General features: G+C 43.4%; 1 protein-coding gene across 4 annotated transcripts in view; it reads right to left on the minus strand.

Annotated features, from left to right (window-relative positions):
- Positions 1–17,435: 17,435 nt before the first annotated feature.
- The window catches only part of CMKLR2 (chemerin chemokine-like receptor 2), a 51,906-nt gene continuing 50,127 nt past the window's right edge, over positions 17,436–19,214 (minus strand). For all 4 annotated transcript variants that reach the window (XM_089671022.1, XM_089671031.1, XM_089671012.1 and 1 more), the window contains one exon: positions 17,436–19,057. In XM_089671022.1, the coding sequence (XP_089527148.1) occupies positions 17,967–19,037 (1,071 nt within the window). In that variant the 5' untranslated portion in view covers positions 19,038–19,057 and the 3' untranslated portion in view covers positions 17,436–17,966. The remainder of the gene's footprint in view (positions 19,058–19,214) is intronic.

A 19,214-nucleotide genomic window follows, 5' to 3' on the forward strand; every position in this document is an offset into this window, starting at 1 on the left:
ATTTTGGTGCAGTGTTGCATGACCGCGCAATTGTCAGTTAAAGTAAAGCAGCGCCGTAACACAAACCACTTATGTAACCCATTCCTGACCACCCTATAGCAGAAATACTGCTACAGGGTGGCATGGGTGCGCAAAATCATATATCTATACGTGGTTGGCGCTCCCTTGGTTTTCACGCCCCTCCCAGATAGCGTCAAATTGCCCGTCAGTACACCAGTCATCTTATTTAACCCCTTGATTGCCAGGAAGACGCTCATACACAGTAAACCTTCCTTGCTAGTATAATGTCTGAACAGATCAATATCTTGATTTAGATCAGTACTATACCAGCGTTCACATTAGTATAGCATCCCCAAAAACGCAGCGTTAGCGGGACCAGCCCCAGCACCTGCCAACACCTGCATTTACCCCTACACTTACCCCCCCCCCCTTCTCCCCAGCAAGTGCAATGTCAGTAGGTCACTGTCACTTGATACATTGCACACAAAACCGTTTTGTTGGCAGAATCAGGCCTGATCTCTGTTAGCACTTTTCGGTAAATTTTGATGACTCTAAAATGGAGCAGAGTGCCAGTACTAGTGCCATACTACCTTTTGGTGAACTGGCGAGCACCAGCGGTCTAGTACATCCTGGTCTTTCACATACCTCTTAGATTGTAAGCTCCCAGGATCAGGCCCTCCTAACCCTCTTGTGTTGAACTGTATTATCTCCCGTTATATTGTAAAGCACTGAGCAAACTGTTGGCGCTATATAAATCCTGTATAATAATACCAGTACTGCAGTATGACTTGGCAACATGGCGAGTCCCATAAGTGTAGTGAAAGCTGGCGCAGTGGTGAGCACAAGTATTGTCCGGCAACCACCAAGAATTCACACTCAGGCCCGTAGAGCCGCCAACCCAAATTCAGACCTTGCCAGACCATGAATTGCGGTTGTATTGGTCCGCAGACCCGATTCATCATATGCCCGTGTTCTCTGCTGCCATGGCCAGGCATTGACATGAGAGTATAATGTGTTTTATGCATTTAAACGACATTACACTCTGTCGCCCTCGGGGTGACCCTGAATTTGACCGGCTCCACAAAATTCAGCCCCTCACAAATCATCTTAACCAAAAATTTGCAGATGTCTATACTCCCCAGCAAAACATCTGCGCCGATGAGTCCCTCATGAATTTTTCTGGCCGCCTTGCATTCAAACAATTTCTCCCCAGCAAGCGTGCCAGATATGGGGTCAAGGTGTATAAGACCTGTGAGAGGGCAACAGGCTATACTTATAAGTTTCGGATTTACGAGAGAAAAGATAGTCACGTGGAGCCCCCCAGATGCCCAGAATAAATGGGGAGCAGTAGCATGATAGTTTGGGACTCGGTGTCATCCTTTTTCCATACGGGGTACCACTTATACATGGACAATTTTTATTCAAGTGTGCCACTATTTAGACATTTGTACAATCTTGGAACTGGCGCATGTGGCAAAGTGTGACCTAATGTGTGCCCACCATTAGAAGTGGGTGGATGCAGGGCGGTATATTCTAATGGTGGGCATACCACACACTTTTTCTGGCAGAGATTTCTTCTCTTTTTTTCATTCAGTCTACAGGCTGCATACAAAAAAAAAAAAAAGAAGAGCATAGCTTATACAGTAATACCTCGGTTTACAAATGCCTTTGTTAATGTAATTTTCGGTTTACGAATAAAAATCCACTGAAAATAAGGCCTCGGTTTACAATTTTTTTACAAATTTTTTTCACAATACTAAGTGTATGTTAGTGCTGATTTTTAAATGCTATTGCCATCTTTTTTTTTTTCTTCAGTATAGCTCACAACATTAGCTGTCAGTTTCCGAGAGCTAAAGGATACTTTGTATATTTTAAGAAACTGAAAGGAAACATTGTATCTTTTAAGAAACTGAAAGGAAACATTGTATCTTTTAACTTGGGGAAATAAACTAAAAGAAACTCTCTTTCAGCTGGAGGGGGAAAGTGACAGCTGAATTTCTGAACTACTGTATAGTGAAGGGAAAAAAAACAAAACTGTAATTACATTTAAAAACTGGCACCTGACAGCTGAGTGAATTTCCTGCAATTAAAATTTGTATTTAATTACCAGCGATTCTTTTACATTCATCTGTCAGTGGGGAACCCCGCTGACAGCTGAAACATTAACACATGGTTGTCACTACTAAAATACCGCATGAGTTAATAAAATAACTCATGCGGTATTTTAGTAGCGTTTACTGTTTTTCTGACCTTCTGAACGGATTAATTGGTTTTCAATGAATTCCTATGGGAAACAGTGTTTCGGTTTACAAATTTTTCACTATATGAAATGTCCCGCAGAACGAATTAAATTCGTAAACCAAGGTACTGGTACATCACTGGACTTTGGTTATAGCAGGAGGATGCCTACAGCTGCAGGCATCATCATGGTATTATTTTTTTTCAGCCGGCGATTGGCTTTCATGTAAAAGCAATCCTAGTGGCTAATTAGCTGCAGGATTGCTTTTACAAGCAGCAGAAGACGATGCTCCCCTCCCCCACTGCCTTCCACGGCCTTCTCGGGCAGTCCCGTGCAATCGGGGAAACCTGAGAATGCTGTATACCACCAATGTACGTATAAAATGAATAATGTATTGTAGGACCCCATTTCCTCTGCATGTGGAATGAGGCAGGGGTGTCTTATTATTGTCCTTGCTCCTTGGTACTGGTACGTCACTGTATTGGAAGAGTGATATCTCTTTCATTGCTGCAGCTCCAAAAATGATGGCGATATCATTTTCTCCTGCCAGCAATCCCCTTCCCTGTAAAAGCAATCCTATGAAGCTGCTGGATTACTGTTACCTGTGACAGAAGCTGGTCCCACTCCCGCCACCGCAGATGCCGCCTTTACCTGGCTCTTCTGACCAATCAGAATAAAGAAGGGGAAATGTGTTGGGACATTACAGATGATCATTGCTGATTACTGCATCACCCGCCATAAGATAAGAGCAACAACCATTTTAAATCTGTTCTCTGTTTTGTGAATGAAAAGGGTTGTTCTTATGTGGATCTTAGTAAACAAGTCTGGAAAGGAAGAAGGCAGGTTGTAGGATGAGGCTTTTTACAAACAGGCATCTAACACTAAAAATACGATGACTAGCATGGAGTAGGTTAGCGTAGTGTAGTTCAGTGTAGGTCCTGCCCTAAAAGAGTCTACCTTGTCGTGGTGGGCAGGCTTGTCATCTTTTGGTTAAAAATGTCAAAACTGGAGAAAGAATCTATTGTCTTTGGGCAGTTTCATTTTTAACCAAGGGATTCAACTAAAAGACTCCTAGATTTCATAGAGGCAGACCAGAAAAAAATAGTTCTATGTCTATATTTACAGAAAAAAAGATACAGACAATAATTTTTAATGATACACGTTTATTCCTTCTATTTCATTGCAGCAACATTCTTCTGATCTAATGTTTAAAGGAGGAAACTTGCTGGCCACGGCACAACTCTGGAGATTTCTCTGCTGACCACAGCTGTTGATCAGCTCTCCAGGTAGGGTGGCGCCTTTCTCTTTGAGTCCTCATGCTGTTAGGTCTGCTGTCATAGGACTGTTTTGCTCATTCTTTTTCTTTTCTGTTCAGTCTTCAATGTGACCAACATAGAAATAATGCTCGTAATAGTATATTAGCACAGATTTTTTTAGGCGAAAAGTAGACATTCTGAGCCTAGATGAATGGAGTGAGGCTACGTCTTTGGAGAGCTCTGAAACTGTGGCAGGACAGGAATGTTGGTGGCGCATAGCTCTCAGGAAGCCTCGGCCTTCCTGAAAGGTTCACGAAATTCAGGATTGATTGCATCTCCTCCCAGTTGGGTGTGGTCTGGTGGGATAACTGTGGTGTTGTGCATGGCCTGATAGGTGGAATGTTGGTGGGGTGTCCTCCTTCAGGGGGTGACCACAGTACCCTGAGGGTTGTCATTCCCCCTGTTGCTGCCATGGGCTCCATTCAGATGTTTTGGAATTTTAATTCTAAAAAAGCCCTAATTTTTTATTTAGCATGCAATGAATTATTGTAACATACTATTTTGAGCATTTTTCTATGTCAGTAAACCTGAGCATTGGTAGGATGAGGAGGGCGACAAAGGCAGTTGATTGTAAAACAAACTTCACTGCAATTAAACTGCTTTAGAACTTTCAGACTGAAGAAATCTATGTGGAAGACAGCTCTGCATTGATTAAAGAAGGGGAAATGTGTTGGGACGTTACAGATGATCATTGCTGATTACTGCATCACCCGCCATAAGATAAGAGCAACAACCATTTTAAATCTGTTCTCTGTTTTGTGAATGAAAAGGGTTGTTCTTATGTGGATCTTAGTAAACAAGTCTGGAAAGGAAGAAGGCAGGTTGTAGGATGAGGCTTTTTACAAACAGGCATCTAACACTAAAAATACGATGACTAGCATGGAGTAGGTTAGCGTAGTGTAGTTCAGTGTAGGTCCTGCCCTAAAAGAGTCTACCTTGTCGTGGTGGGCAGGCTTGTCATCTTTTGGTTAAAAATGTCAAAACTGGAGAAAGAATCTATTGTCTCTGGGCAGTGCCATTTTTGACCAAGGGATTCAACTAAAAGAATCCTAGATTTCATATAGGCAGACCAGAAAAAAATAGTTCTATGTCTATATTTACAGAAAAAAAGATACAGACAGTCATTTTTAATGTTACACGTTTATTCCTTCTATTTCATGCCGGCAACATTTCTCTGATCTAATGTTTAAAGGAGGAAACTTGCTGGCCCCGGCACAACTCTGGAGATTTCTCTGCTGACCACAGCTGTTGATCAGCTCTCCAGGTAGGGTGCGCCTTTCTCTTTGGGTCCTCATGCTGTTAGGTCTGCTGTCATAGGACTGTTTTGCTCATTCTTTTTCTTTTCTGGTCAGTCTTCAATGTTACCAACATAGAAATAATGCTCGTAATAGTATATTAGCACAGGTTTTTTTAGGCGAAAAGTAGACATTCTGAGTAGAGATGAGCGAATCGAACATGACGAAGTGGAATTCATTCCGAAGATTTGGAAAAATTCTATTCGCGACGAATCCGAAGATTAGCAAACTTCGGATGCACGAATCGAATTTTACCAAAAATGGCGGCGACATGTGTGGCGACGGAGAAAATGGACAGAGAAGATGGGGCGGGGATCTCTGGGAAGGCGCGCAGACAAGGCGCGCTGACCCATAATGCATTCATGACATGTGATCGCATTAGCCAATCAGCAGCCAGCCAGCACTGTGTAATGGTGGAGCTATAAATCGCGGCCATCTTAGAATTCTCCATTAGCCTCCGGTCATTCAAGAGAGACAGACCTGTGTGTATTAAGGGACAGAGTTAGGGCCACAGAGACTTTAGGGCCACAGAATCGTTACTCAGGGACACAGAATCGTTACTCAAGGACACAGAATCGTTACTCAGGGACACAGAATCGTTACTTAGGGCCACAGCTATCAAAGAATCGAAAATTTAAAGTGACATACACCCTTTTTTTTTTGGTGGCTGTCGTGCACAGTTGGTGCTGCAGTTGCCGATTGTGCAAAATAAACTGACTTTCTGCTTCACAAACACTATTGTACGTTCAAAGAGTTAAATCCATTTACACGACGGCTGGCGGTAATATTTTTTGGGTGATTCGTGCATTCCAGTGACACAAACGTACAGTTTCCAGCCAACGGCAAGCTGCAATTGACCGATTGTGTACAATAAACTGACTTTCTGCTTCACAACCACTATTGTACGTTCAAAGAGTTAGATCCATTTACACGCCGGGTGGCGGTAATATTTTTTGGGTGATTAGTGCATTCCAGTGACATAAACGTACAGTTTCCAGCCAACGGCAAGCTGCAATTGACCGATTGTGCTAAATAAACTGACTTTCTGCTTCACAACCACTATTGTACGTTCAAAGAGTTAAATCCATTTACACGCCGGCTGGCGGTAATATTTTTTGGGTGATTAGTGCATTCCAGTGACAGAAACGTACAGTTTCCAGCCAACGGCAAGTTGCAATTGACCGATTGTGTACAATAAACTGACTTTCTGCTTCACAACCACTATTGTACTTTCAAAGAGTTAAATCCATTTACACGCCGGCTGGCGGTAATATTTTTTGGGTGATTAGTGCATTCCAGTGACAGAAACGTACAGTTTCCAGCCAACGGAAAGCTGCAATTGACCGATTGTGTACAATAAACTGACTTTCTGCTTCACAACCACTATTGTACGTTCAAAGAGTTAGATCCATTTACACGCCGGGTGGCGGTAATATTTTTTGGGTGATTAGTGCATTCCAGTGACATAAACGTACAGTTTCCAGCCAACGGCAAGCTGCAATTGACCGATTGTGCTAAATAAACTGATTTTCTGCTTCACAACCACTATTGTACGTTCAAAGAGTTAGATCCATTTACATGCCGGGTGGCGGTAATATTTTTTGGGTGATTAGTGCATTCCAGTGACATAAACGTACAGTTTCCAGCCAACGGAAAGCTGCAATTGACCGATTGTGCTAAATAAACTGACTTTCTGCTTCACAACCACTATTGTACGTTCAAAGAGTTAAATCCATTTACACGCCGGCTGGCGGTAATATTTTTTGGGTGATTAGTGCATTCCAGTGACAGAAACGTACAGTTTACAGCCAACGGCAAGCTGCAATTGACCGATTGTGTACAATAAACTGACTTTCTGCTTCACAACCACTATTGTACGTTCAAGAGTTAAATCCATATACACGCCGAGTGGCGGTAATATTTTTTGGGTGATTAGTGCATTCCAGTGACAGAAACGTACAGTTTCCAGCCAACGGAAAGCTGCAATTGACCGATTGTGTACAATAAACTGACTTTCTGCTTCACAACCACTATTGTACGTTCAAAGAGTTAGATCCATTTACACGCCGGGTGGCGGTAATATTTTTTGGGTGATTAGTGCATTCCAGTGACATAAACGTACAGTTTCCAGCCAACGGCAAGCTGCAATTGACCAATTGTGCTAAATAAACTGACTTTCTGCTTCACAACCACTATTGTACGTTCAAAGAGTTAAATCCATATACACGCCGAGTGGCGGTAATATTTTTTGGGTGATTAGTGCATTCCAGTGACCTAAACGTACAGTTTCCAGCCAACGGCAAGCTGCAATTGACCGATTGTGCTAAATAAACTGACTTTCTGCTTCACAACCACTATTGTACGTTCAAAGAGTTAAATCCATATACACGCCGGGTGGCGGTAATATTTTTTGGGTGATTAGTGCATTCCAGTGACATAAACGTACAGTTTCCAGCCAACGGCAAGCTGCAATTGACCGATTGTGCTAAATAAACTGACTTTCTGCTTCACAACCACTATTGTACGTTCAAAGAGTTAAATCCATTTACACGCCGGCTGGCGGTAATATTTTTTGGGTGATTAGTGCATTCCAGTGACATAAACGTACAGTTTCCAGCCAACGGCAAGCTGCAATTGACCGATTGTGTACAATAAACTGACTTTCTGCTTCACAACCACTATTGTACGTTCAAAGAGTTAAATCCATTTACACGCCGGCTGGCGGTAATATTTTTTGGGTGATTAGTGCATTCCAGTGACCTAAACGTACAGTTTCCAGCCAACGGAAAGCTGCAATTGACCGATTGTGCTAAATAAACTGACTTTCTGCTTCACAACCACTATTGTACGTTCAAAGAGTTAAATCCATATACACGCCGGGTGGCGGTAATATTTTTTGGGTGATTAGTGCATTCCAGTGACATAAACGTACAGTTTCCAGCCAACGGCAAGCTGCAATTGACCGATTGTGTACAATAAACTGACTTTCTGCTTCACAACCACTATTGTACGTTCAAAGAGTTAAATCCATTTACACGCCGGCTGGCGGTAATATTTTTTGGGTGATTAGTGCATTCCAGTGACATAAACGTACAGTTTACAGCCAACGGCAAGCTGCAATTGACCGATTGTGCTAAATAAACTGACTTTCTGCTTCACAACCACTATTGTACGTTCAAAGAGTTAAATCCGGTTTTATTTTTGGGGTGCTTATTGAATTAAAGAGTATGTCAGACAACACGCAGAGGAGTGGCAGAGGAGGCAATGTTTCAGGAGCGAGCAGACGTGGCAGCAGAGGAAGGGGTCGAGGCAGCACTAGTCGCAGCCAGAGGCCAGTGCTCCCGGTGTCATCCAGCGGTCGTGTCTCCACCGACAACCCTGCCGTCATCGATTGGTTGACTCGGTCGTCTTCCTCTTCCCAGGTCATCTCTGACACCTACAGCCAACGGTCGGTGGGTACGTCAGACACAACCGTTAGTTGGCATGGCCCGGGAGCAAGCCCACTGAAATCACGTGTCCTCGACCTGCCCCTGTCCTTTGGTGTTCCCTCACCAAGCGAAGTATCGCATGCTGTGGGCTCAGCCCCACTGTACAGTGAGGAAGAGCTAACAGAGGGCGGTCAGGAACGGGGGGAGACATCCGCCTCTTCAGCAGCCAGGCGAAGAAGTACTGGCGAGGAGAGTGTAGACATCTATTTATAGGCCGATGTTTGGCCAGAAAGATATATTTAGTAATAACCTAGCCGTTCAAGCCGCTCACTGAACACCTCGGGAATTGCTTTGTATATCTGTCGCCTTAGGGGCCGCTGTCTGGTGACATAATTTTTTGTCACTGTGTAGACATCTATTTATAGGCCGATGTTTGGCCACAAAAATATATTTAGTAATAACCTAGCCGTTCAAGCCGCTCCCTGAACACCTCGGGAATTGCTTTGTATATCTGTCGCCTTAGAGGCCGCTGTCTGAACAGCTCATGAATTGCTTTCTATATGTGTCGCCTTTGAGGCCGCTGGCTGGACAGCTGATGAATTGATTTGTATATATGTACTTATTGTCCGCTGTCCGGACAGCTCATGAATTACTTTTTGTATATAGCCTTCCAAACCACTCTCAGAATAAGTCATGATATTCATGCTGTGTATAGCCTTATAGGCCAATGGTCAATCAAGTCATGATTGTTATAGTGTGTATAGCCTTATAGGCCGCTGTCTTTACAACTTTATAATTCCATGCAGTATATAGCCCTATCGGCCACATTCTTTTTAACATAGGCCTCTGGGACTTTTTAACATAGGCCTCTGTATGGCCTTTAATTGAAGCTGCTTACGCTCCGCCAGTCTGCCATGGGCCTCTTGGGTATCCCAGAAGCTGCTCAGCGGGTCAGGGCAATAAAGCTCCCGGTTCGCAGGTTGTTCCGTCTTATGGATGGAACTACGACGGTATATGATCTTCTTCGCACCCACGGCATCACCTCATAGAATCTCTGCATTGCATCTGCAATCACAACGCTGACTTCCCGGATCGCCACTCAGCCATTGGACTCTTGATAGTCGTCTCCCCACACTGCTGCTGGGGGGACTTTTTAACCTAGGCCTGTGTATGGCCTTCAATTGAAGCTGCTTCCGCTCCGCCACTCTGCCATTGGACTCTTGATAGTCGTCTCCCCACGCTGCTGCTGGGGGGACTTTTTAACATAGGCCTCTGTATGGCCTTTAATTGAAGCTGCTTACGCTCCGCCACTCTGCCATGGGCCTCTTGGGTATCCCAGAAGCTGCTCAGCGGGTCAGGGCAATAAAGCTCCCGGTTCGCAGGTTGTTCCATCTTATGGATGGAAGTACGACGGTATATGATCTTCTTCGCACCCACGGCATTACTTCGTAGAATTTCTGCATTGCATCTGCAATCACAACGCTGACTTCCCGGAACGCCACTCAGCCATTGGACTCTTGATAGTCGTCTCCCCACACTGCTGCTGGGGGGACTTTTTAACCTAGGCCTGTGTATGGCCTTCAATTGAAGCTGCTTCCGCTCCGCCACTCTGCCATTGGACTCTTGATAGTCGTCTCCCCACGCTGATGCTGGGGGGACTTTTTAACCTAGGCCTGTGTATGGCCTTCAATTGAAGATGCTTCTGCTCCGCCACTCTGCCATTGGACTCTTGATAGTCATCTCCCCACACTGCTGCTGGGGGGACTTTTTAACATAGGCCTCTGTATGGCCTTCAATTTAAGCTGCTTACGCTTCGCCACTCTGCCATGGGCCCCTGTACCGCCTCCTCTTGCTGTTGCCAGGTCCAGAGTGTGTCATGGGTCCCTGTACGGCCTCCCATTGCTGCTGACTTCATCGCCAGACTCTGCCATGTGCCACTTTCAGGTCTCCTTACACTGTTGGTGGGTTCCATTTTGTGATAGGGTGCTGTATGGCCTTCCATTGCTGCTGCCTCCACCGCCACCCTGCGCCATGTGCCTCTGTCGTCTGCTCACGCTGCTGACGGCTTCCGCTTTTTAACCGAGGCCTGTGTTTGGCTTCCGAATACTGCTGCATCCACCGCCACCCTGCGCCATGTGTCTCTGTCGTCTGCTCACGCTGCTGACGGCTTCCGCTTTTTAACCTAGGCCTGTGTATGGCTTCAGAATAATGCTGCCTACACCGCCACCCTGCGCCATGTGCCTCTGTCGTCTGCTCACGCTGCTGCCAGGTCCATACTGATTCATGGCCCCCTGTACCGGCTCCTCATGAACGTGGTTCAGCGGGTTTGCATCACTTAACGGCAAATCGTTGACAAACGCTGGGACGTTCAGTGTTGTGCGCATTAAGCCAGACACCAAAGGGCAGCACAGACCTGTTATTACTCGCTCAAGCATGGCTGAACAAAACCAGTCTCTACCACAAATTGGACCCAGACCTGCCCAGGGTCTCGTAAGTAGATTGCACGGAGGAGTAGAGTTCGTTATTGGAATTAACTGTGAGGGACTTTTAAACCTAGGCCTGTGTATGGCCTTCAATTGAAGCTGCTTCTGCTCCGCCACTCTGCCATTGGACTCTTGATAGTCGTCTCCCCACGCTGCTGCTGGGGGGACTTTTTAACATAGGCCTCTGTATGGCCTTCAATTTTAGCTGCTTACGCTCCGCCACTCTGCCATGGGCCCCTGTACCGCCTCCTCATGCTGCTGCCAGGCCCGTAATCTGCCATGGGCCCCCGTACCGACTCCTCATGCTGCTGCCAGGCCCGTAATCTGTCATGGGCCCCTGTACCGCCTCCTCATGCTGCTGCCAGGTCCAGAGTGTGTCATGGGTCCCTGTACGGCCTCCCATTGCTGCTGTCTCCATCGCCACACTCTGCCATGTGCCACTTTCAGGTCTCCTCACACTGCTGGTGGGTTCCATTTTGTCATAGGGTGCTGTATGGCCTCCCATTGCTGCTGCCTCCACCGCCACACTGTGGCTCCACACTCTGGTTTTGGCCCCGTGACTGCCCAAATGAGTGAAGTGTGCGGTGATTCTAAGATCGACGGCACTCATCTGCATGTCATACTGACTGACAGTATTATTTCTCTTCCCCAGCAGACTCCAAGGGCATTTAAATTAAAGGTACAGTGTTCTGCACTAATATAAAGGCTCTCTGAAGCCTAGAAACACCCTTTTTATAAGTTAAATTCGCAGCGAATATATTCGGCTTGAAGCGAATTTATTCGGCGAATTTGGCGAATCAGCCAAACCGAATTTTTGAATAATTTGCTCATCTCTAATTCTGAGCCTAGATGAATGGAGTGAGGCTACGTCTTTGGAGAGCTCTGAAACTGTGGCAGGACAGGAATGTTGGTGGCGCATAGCTCTCAGGAAGCCTCGGCCTTCCTGAAGGGTTCACGAAGTTCAGGATTGATTGCATTTCTTCCCAGTTGGGTGCGGTCTGGTGGGATAACTATGGTGTTGTGCATGGCCTGATAGGTGGAATGTGGGTGGGGTGTCCTCCTTCAGGGGGTGACCACAGTAGCCTGAGGGTTGTCATTCCCCCTGTTTCTCCCATGGGCTCCATTCAGATGTTTTGGAATTTTAATTCTAAAAAAGCCTTTATTTTTTATTTGTCATGCAATGAATTATTGTAACATACTATTTTGAGCATTTTTCTATGTCAGTAAACCTGTGCATTGGTAGGATGAGGAGGGCGACAAAGGCAGTTCTTTGTAAAACAAACTTCACTGCAATTAAACTGCTTTAGAACTTTCAGACTGAAGACATCTATGTGGAAGAGAGCTCGGCATTCATTAAAGAAGGGGAAATGTGTTGGGACATTACAGATGATCATTGCTGATTATTGCATCACCCACCATAAGATAAGAGCAACAACCATTTTAAATCTGTTCTCTGTTTTGTGAATGAAAAGGGTTGTTCTTATGTGGATCTCAGTAAACAAGTCTGGAAAGGAAGAAGGCAGGTTGTAGGATGAGGCTTTTTACAAACAGGCATCTAACACTAAAAATACGATGACTAGCATGGAGTAGGTTAGCGTAGTGTAGTTCAGTGTAGGTCCTGCCCTAAAAGAGTCTACCTTGTCGTGGTGGGCAGGCTTGTCATCTTTTGGTTAAAAATGTCAAAACTGGAGAAAGAATCTATTGTCTCTGGGCAGTGCCATTTTTGATCATGGGATTCAACTAAAAGACTCCTAGATTTCATAGAGGCAGACCAGAAAAAAATAGTTCTATGTCTATATTTATAGAAAAAAAGATACATACAGTCATTTTTAATGATACACGTTTATTCCTTCTATTTCTATGCCGGCAACATTTCTCTGATCTAATGTTTAAAGGAGGAAACTTGCTGGCCACGGCACAACTCTGGAGATTGCTCTGCTGACCACAGCTGTTGATCAGCTTTCCAGGTAGGGTGGCGCCTTTCTCTTTGGCTCCTCATGCTGTTAGGTCTGCTGTCATAGGACTGTTTTGCTCATTCTTTTTCTTTTTTGGTCTGTCTTCAATGTTACCAACATAGAAATAATGCTCGTAATAGTATATTAGCACAGGTTTTTTTAGGCGAAAAGTAGACATTCTGAGCCTAGATGAATGGAGTGAGGCTACGTCTTTGGAGAGCTCTGAAACTGTGGCAGGACAGGAATGTTGGTGGCGCATAGCTCTCAGGAAGCCTCGGCCTTCCTGAAGGGTTCACGAAGTTCAGGATTGATTGCATCTCTTCCCAGTTGGGTGCGGTCTGGTGGGATAACTATGGTGTTGTGCATGGCCTGATAGGTGGAATGTGGGTGGGGTGTCCTCCTTCAGGGGGTGACCACAGTACCCTGAGGGTTGTCATTCCCCCTGTTTCTCCCATGGGCTCCATTCAGATGTTTTGGAATTTTAATTCTAAAAAAGCCCTAATTTTTTATTTAACATGCAATGAATTATTGTAACATACTATTTTGAGCATTTTTCTATGTCAGTAAACCTGAGCATTGGTAGGATGAGGAGGGCGACAAAGGCAGTTCTTTGCAAAACAAACTTCACTGCAATTAAACTGCTTTAGAACTTTCAGACTGAAGACATCTATGTGGAAGAGAGCTCTGCATTGATTAAATAAGGGGAAATGTGTTGGGACATTACAGATGATCATTGCTGATTACCGCATCACCCGCCATAAGATAAGAGCAACAACCATTTTAAATCTGTTCTCTTTTTTGTGAATGAAAAGGGTTGTTCTTATGTGGATCTTATTAAACAAGTCTGGAAAGGAAGAAGGCAGGTTACATTTTCAACTGAAGGTGGCACTGTTGCTTTCAACAAGTGAGTTCCTTAACCAACTATTTTAATATTCCTTGCCCTAGTGATTCCTGAGTTACATAATGGAAGTACATTCTCTTCTCTATCAGTTTATATAATATATAATTTCCAGTGCAAATTTGTAGGCGATGCACTTTACCTAAATAATAAGCATTCGCTTTTAAATTTTGTTTCTTTCATATAGTAGAATTTTAAATGTTACCTAGTCATCATGTATCCCTTATGCACTATATATATTTAACTAAAATCAAATATACTTCATGCTACACAAATAATATCATGTAACCATATGCAACTGAAAGGGGATACTGATCAGAGTGTATTTTGTTGAAAAAAACATTACCAAAGTGTGGCAGTGTGGCAATGCACTGAACAGATATTGTTGATGCCAGTAAACAATCAAGACTGACAGTATAAGCCCCTGTAGTGCATCTGTCAGCATTATACATATGGCTTTACCTAAAGGTTGCCATTGATATAGGACAATGTTCAGATGTAGACACGTGAGCAGCCCCTTTGCCAATCGCTGTAACTAATAGCAACAATGGAATTTCACTGCATGCACTTTTAGCTGATTGATTTTGTTACTGCTTATGGCTTATTAATCTTTGCCTTATCAAAATAACCCCATTGATTGTGGAGCTTCTTATTTTGAATGAGAGTTAAAGCAGAGCTCCACCCAAAAGGGGAATTTCCACATTAAGGACTGCTCCCCCACTCCCCATTAAGGATTTGCACCTTTGGGGGCGGGGGTAGCGGGTACCCGAATTCGACAGGTACCCGCTCCCATTTCCGGTCCGATCGCCTAGGCAATCGGAAGCGGAAGGTTACCTCCCTCCCTTTCTGTAGTCTTTTTGGACACGTGACAGGTCCCAGAAGAGTAGAGGACCATTCATGAAGCGCAGCACTATTCGCGCATGCACAGTTGGTACCCGGCTGTGAATCCGCAAGCTATCACAACCGGGTGTCCACACTGAAGATGCCGGCATCCTGGAATCCAGGACGGCCGATGAAACAGGCTGCAGGGGACACACCATGGGACTGAGGAACAGGTAAGTGGCTGTTTTTTAAAAGTCAGCAGCTACAGTTTTAGTAGCTGCTGACTTTTATTTTTTGACAGGTGAGTGGAACTCCACTTTAAAGCTGAACTTTACCCTTAACAAACTGTTGAGAAATAATGTTCTTTAGCAAGGAACGTACATTTCACATTAATAATTATGCTACCAAATTGTGCTGGAAATTGCATCTAGCATTGTTCCCGTTTCTTTTTGTCGGCGCCTGTCAGTTTGCTGAAGCCCAGAGCCCCTGAGCTGCAGTAAATCTTTAGGCTGTCATCAGATCGGCCTCTAGTGGCTCTCATTTTCAGCATAGTGCCTAAAAATAGAGAGCAACTGAGCATGTGCAGAGCAGAATGAGACAGTGTGGTTGATTTACTAAAGGTAAATATACTGTGCACTGCAAGAGTAGTTGCTTTAGATCCGAGGGGAAACTCTGAAATTAGGTGAAGCTCTGCTGATTTCTTTCATCAAATCATGTGCAAGCAAAAATGCAGTTTTTTTTTTTTTCCTTGCATGTTCCTCTCAGATCTAGAGCAACTGCACTTTCACTGCACAGCCTATTTGACTTAAATAAATCAACCCCAATGTATTACTGGTTTTTAGTATAGGCACTTATTTCTAACATTTTTCATAGGTATACCTGCAAAAGGGGCCAGCCTGAAGTGATCAAGTTGGACTTAATTTTCTGACCAAAGTTCCACTTTAAAATACAGGCATACATATGTTGGTGAAAACAGTATGCTATTTGCTAAAAGCACTGACATCACTGATTCCTTTTCTGATGTTGTGGCTTCTAATGAATTAATAACCCATGTCCTCAAACATATTAGTTCTGTCTATAAGGCCTTATGCACACTGCAGTTTAGCAGCAGCATTATTTAGGGACAATTAAACATCCCTCTCCTGAACACAGGAAAATTGTGAAAAAAAGCCACACGCGGCAAAAACGTGTGTAAACATAAATTTGTGTCAAATAAGAGCAATGCCGTACATACATAAATGACTGCAAATAGTAGTAAGAGGCTGCTGTGAGCAATGATAAAAGCACCCGAAAAGCACTAACCAGTACCAGGTGATGGCATCACCCCTACTGCAGATGTGTGTTTACACGAAACGCGTCTAGGAGGAGCCCTTGCACGCCTTGACGTCACGCCGCCGGATCAGGAGGTCCCGCGGCCTACTTTTGACTTGTACTGGTTAGTGCTTTTCGGGTGCTTTTATCATTGCTCACCGCAGCCTCTTACTACTATTTGCAGTCATTTATGTATGTACGGCATTGCTCTTATTTGACACAATAAATTTATTATTTATAATACTACACTATGAGCACCTTTATTCGCCATACCTGGCACTGAGCCTCCACACCTCAGCCCCAGTATTTCAGGCATCATTGCAGACCAGAGGAGTAAGTACTTTGTGACCAGACCGGTATCCTTCTTACACACCATTGAGGGACCACCAGAGGATCCTAGCACCAGGCTGTTTCTACCCGGGACCCCAGGATGCATGTGATCCAGATATGCCTATTAACATTGTGTTTCTGGTGAATAGGCAATCTATTCATATCTCTACAACAGAACACCGGACCATACTCACAGTGATTGAAATCCTATGGTGGACTACGTAATCCAATTATGATATTATAGTGGATTTATGTCAATCATATATTCCTTTGTTGTAAAGGTTCAACTTGTTTAATATTTAATGTAGCGCTGCACTCCCTGTTTTATGATTCTATCAGAAAGCTTTTGTGGTTCCTTTTAGTGCAACAGTCGCTTTTCAGAGTGCGCTCACTAACCTACATATATTGGGTGTGTAAACATAAGCACTAACTGTATTTAGTGCTTGGGCGTGTATTCATCTCAATGGCAAGTACTCTGGCCAATGAAATTAATAAACACCCAAATGCTAAATTTAGGTAAACGGCTAAATGTGGTACAGCACTTACACGCGTTTTTGCCGCATTTAGCATTTTTCTGCTTCTAGTAGAATAAATGTTCCAGTGTACATGTAGTCTAATAGATCTTTCCCAAATATAGTGACTTACTCAACTTTTTAAAGAGAACATGTCATCGTGTCCATCCAGTCCAAAGTAATAGGGTCTCCTTAAAGCCCACTCCCTCAACCCCCATATACTCACGTTCACACCACTCATTCCTTCTTCATTCCTTTCATCACAGCCACTGCAAAATGCAGGTGCTTCTGTGTATGGGGTAGTATGTAGCCTTCTGCCATAATGCAGACCCTATCAGTTTACCTGAATAAGCAGTTTTGACAGGGTCTATTTAAAGTCCAACTTCTGAAAAATTAAAAATGATCCCATGCAGTGGGGTTCATTTCATCTATGAGAGAGGAGAAATAGTTTTACTTACCTGATCCTCCGCTACCAAGGCAGATGACATTCCAGCGGTGGACTCGGCATCAACACGTCCAATGCAGGGATATGGACCCACTTTGGTCATGAAGTCTTCAGGATCACAGACCGTTGTAGCATGTTAGAGATGACACTGCAGGGACTGGTCTAGGATCGGGGAGGAGTGGAGGATCAGTCAAATAAAACGTCTTTTAATGTTTCCCTAGACCCAAACAAGCAGTTAAGCCTTGCAGAGCAGGCACAGTCCCACTGCAAGGGACCATTTTTTAGTTGCCTGGAGTTGGGTTTTAAATATTAAAAAAGTACACAGTGTTGGTATTTACTTCTGCAGATCCTTCAACTTCATTTTCCCGACCCATACAGATCAACAAACATATGCAATAAACTTAATAGTAACTAAATACTTTAATAACTGTTAATGAAATACTCAGTAATAGCCAGAGTCACTTTATAACAAAATTGTCTATGCATCTACTGCTCTAGCTTCCTTTTCTACATAACTGCTACTTAGACTTAACCTACTTTTTTTCTATAGCAGACCAATATGATATCGTCCAGAGAATCTATAAGAAGAAACCACAATAAGATTAGTAACCAGCAAATGCTAGGAATAGCTTCTGTGGTGGTTTATTCACATGATGCAGATTGGTGGTGAAGACCGCAAAGAATGATTGCATTTGGTTTAAAAAATGTTTTAGCAATCTATTTTAAAATGCAAGACGTTGAGTTAAAATAATGTCAATTGACAAAAAAAATTGTTTATGACCTATTTTTTTTTTTTTCAAATGAGGAAACATCCATGGGTGTATAATAAGATCTTCATATATTTCTCCTGATGTGGAATGACATAAGAACAAAAGAAAAAGCACTCATCCCTGTATTTTACTTGTATGTTCTATATACAGTATATTAACTTTTTAGGAAACTGTTTCACAATATGTTGAATTATTTTCGGAGTCCACAAGCTTTTCACTTCGTGTAGATGTCTGCTTCATGTCCCGTAAAGTGTGTTTAAATATTTCTGCAAGTGAGGCCTCTAAATGTGTCCTGAACACTTTACTGATAAGGACATAAAAGATTGGGTTGATACAGCTGTTAACAAAGGCCAGACTGGTAGAAATAGGCATGCCAATTCTTAGCCAATCGCCATATTCATCACTGTGATGGATCTTTAACTCCAGCAAACTAAATATATGATAAGGAGTCCAACAGAGGAAAAATGCCACGACAACAGCTAGGACCACCCAGAAGAATTTACTGTTGGCTTTTTTGTTTAGCATCTTCAATTTGATAGTTAAGGTTGTATAACATATAATCATTGTTAGCAAAGGAAAAAGATATCCAATAAAGAACCTTATTAAGGTAAGGGATGTGTGAATCTTCAAAATAACAGAATTATCATTTTCATGGAAATTATTATAGCAGACAGTGGTCATTTGGGTATCTTTTGCAATGTCTCTAAAGTACAGAGCTGGACTAGCAATAATGGTGGCAGTTATCCATACCACCCCACTCACTATGCCAGCTTTGGTCAGTGTTCGGTGTTTCTGAGAAAAGTTTGGACAGGCCAAAAAGATATATCTGTCAAAGCAGATTACAGTGAGAAAAAACACGCTGGCAAACATGTTTAGAATAGCAATGAATGAATTGACTTTGCAAAGTATCTTCCCAAATGGCCAGTGGAAGTCTGTAGCCACATATGTGATGTGTAGAGGCAAAAACAACACGAAGATTAAGTCTGCAATGGCCAGATTAAGGAACCAGAGCGTGCTGACAGTCTTCTCCCATTTGAAACCAGTGAACCAGATAACCATGGAGTTTCCTGGTACCCCAAGTAGGAAGGCCAACGAGTAGATCACAATTGATACTATATGGAGTGCCTGCGGCTCTGTTGCTCCGTGTGGTGCCTCATCCAAGTCGTAGTACTCATAAGTATAGTTTAAAAAGTCCAACTCCTCAGGGAAAGTCTCATTCATTGACAAATTCATCCTTTTCTTGAGCTAAGCAGCTGCAGAGAAATCAGAGGAAAGTTTAAAATTACTTTTAAAAAATCAATTAGCTTTTAAAAAATTTACAATTTTTAGCATTGTAATTTTGGGAGCTCTCCCAATAACCAAAATTCACTAGCATACTGTATTAACTGGTCTTCATTACACTGAGGGCAC

The sequence above is a fragment of the Staurois parvus genome, unplaced genomic scaffold, assembly GCF_062004578.1.
Source record: "Staurois parvus isolate SC_StPar_1 unplaced genomic scaffold, SC_StPar_1.0 ptg000011l, whole genome shotgun sequence".
Lineage (NCBI taxonomy): Eukaryota > Metazoa > Chordata > Amphibia > Anura > Ranidae > Staurois > Staurois parvus.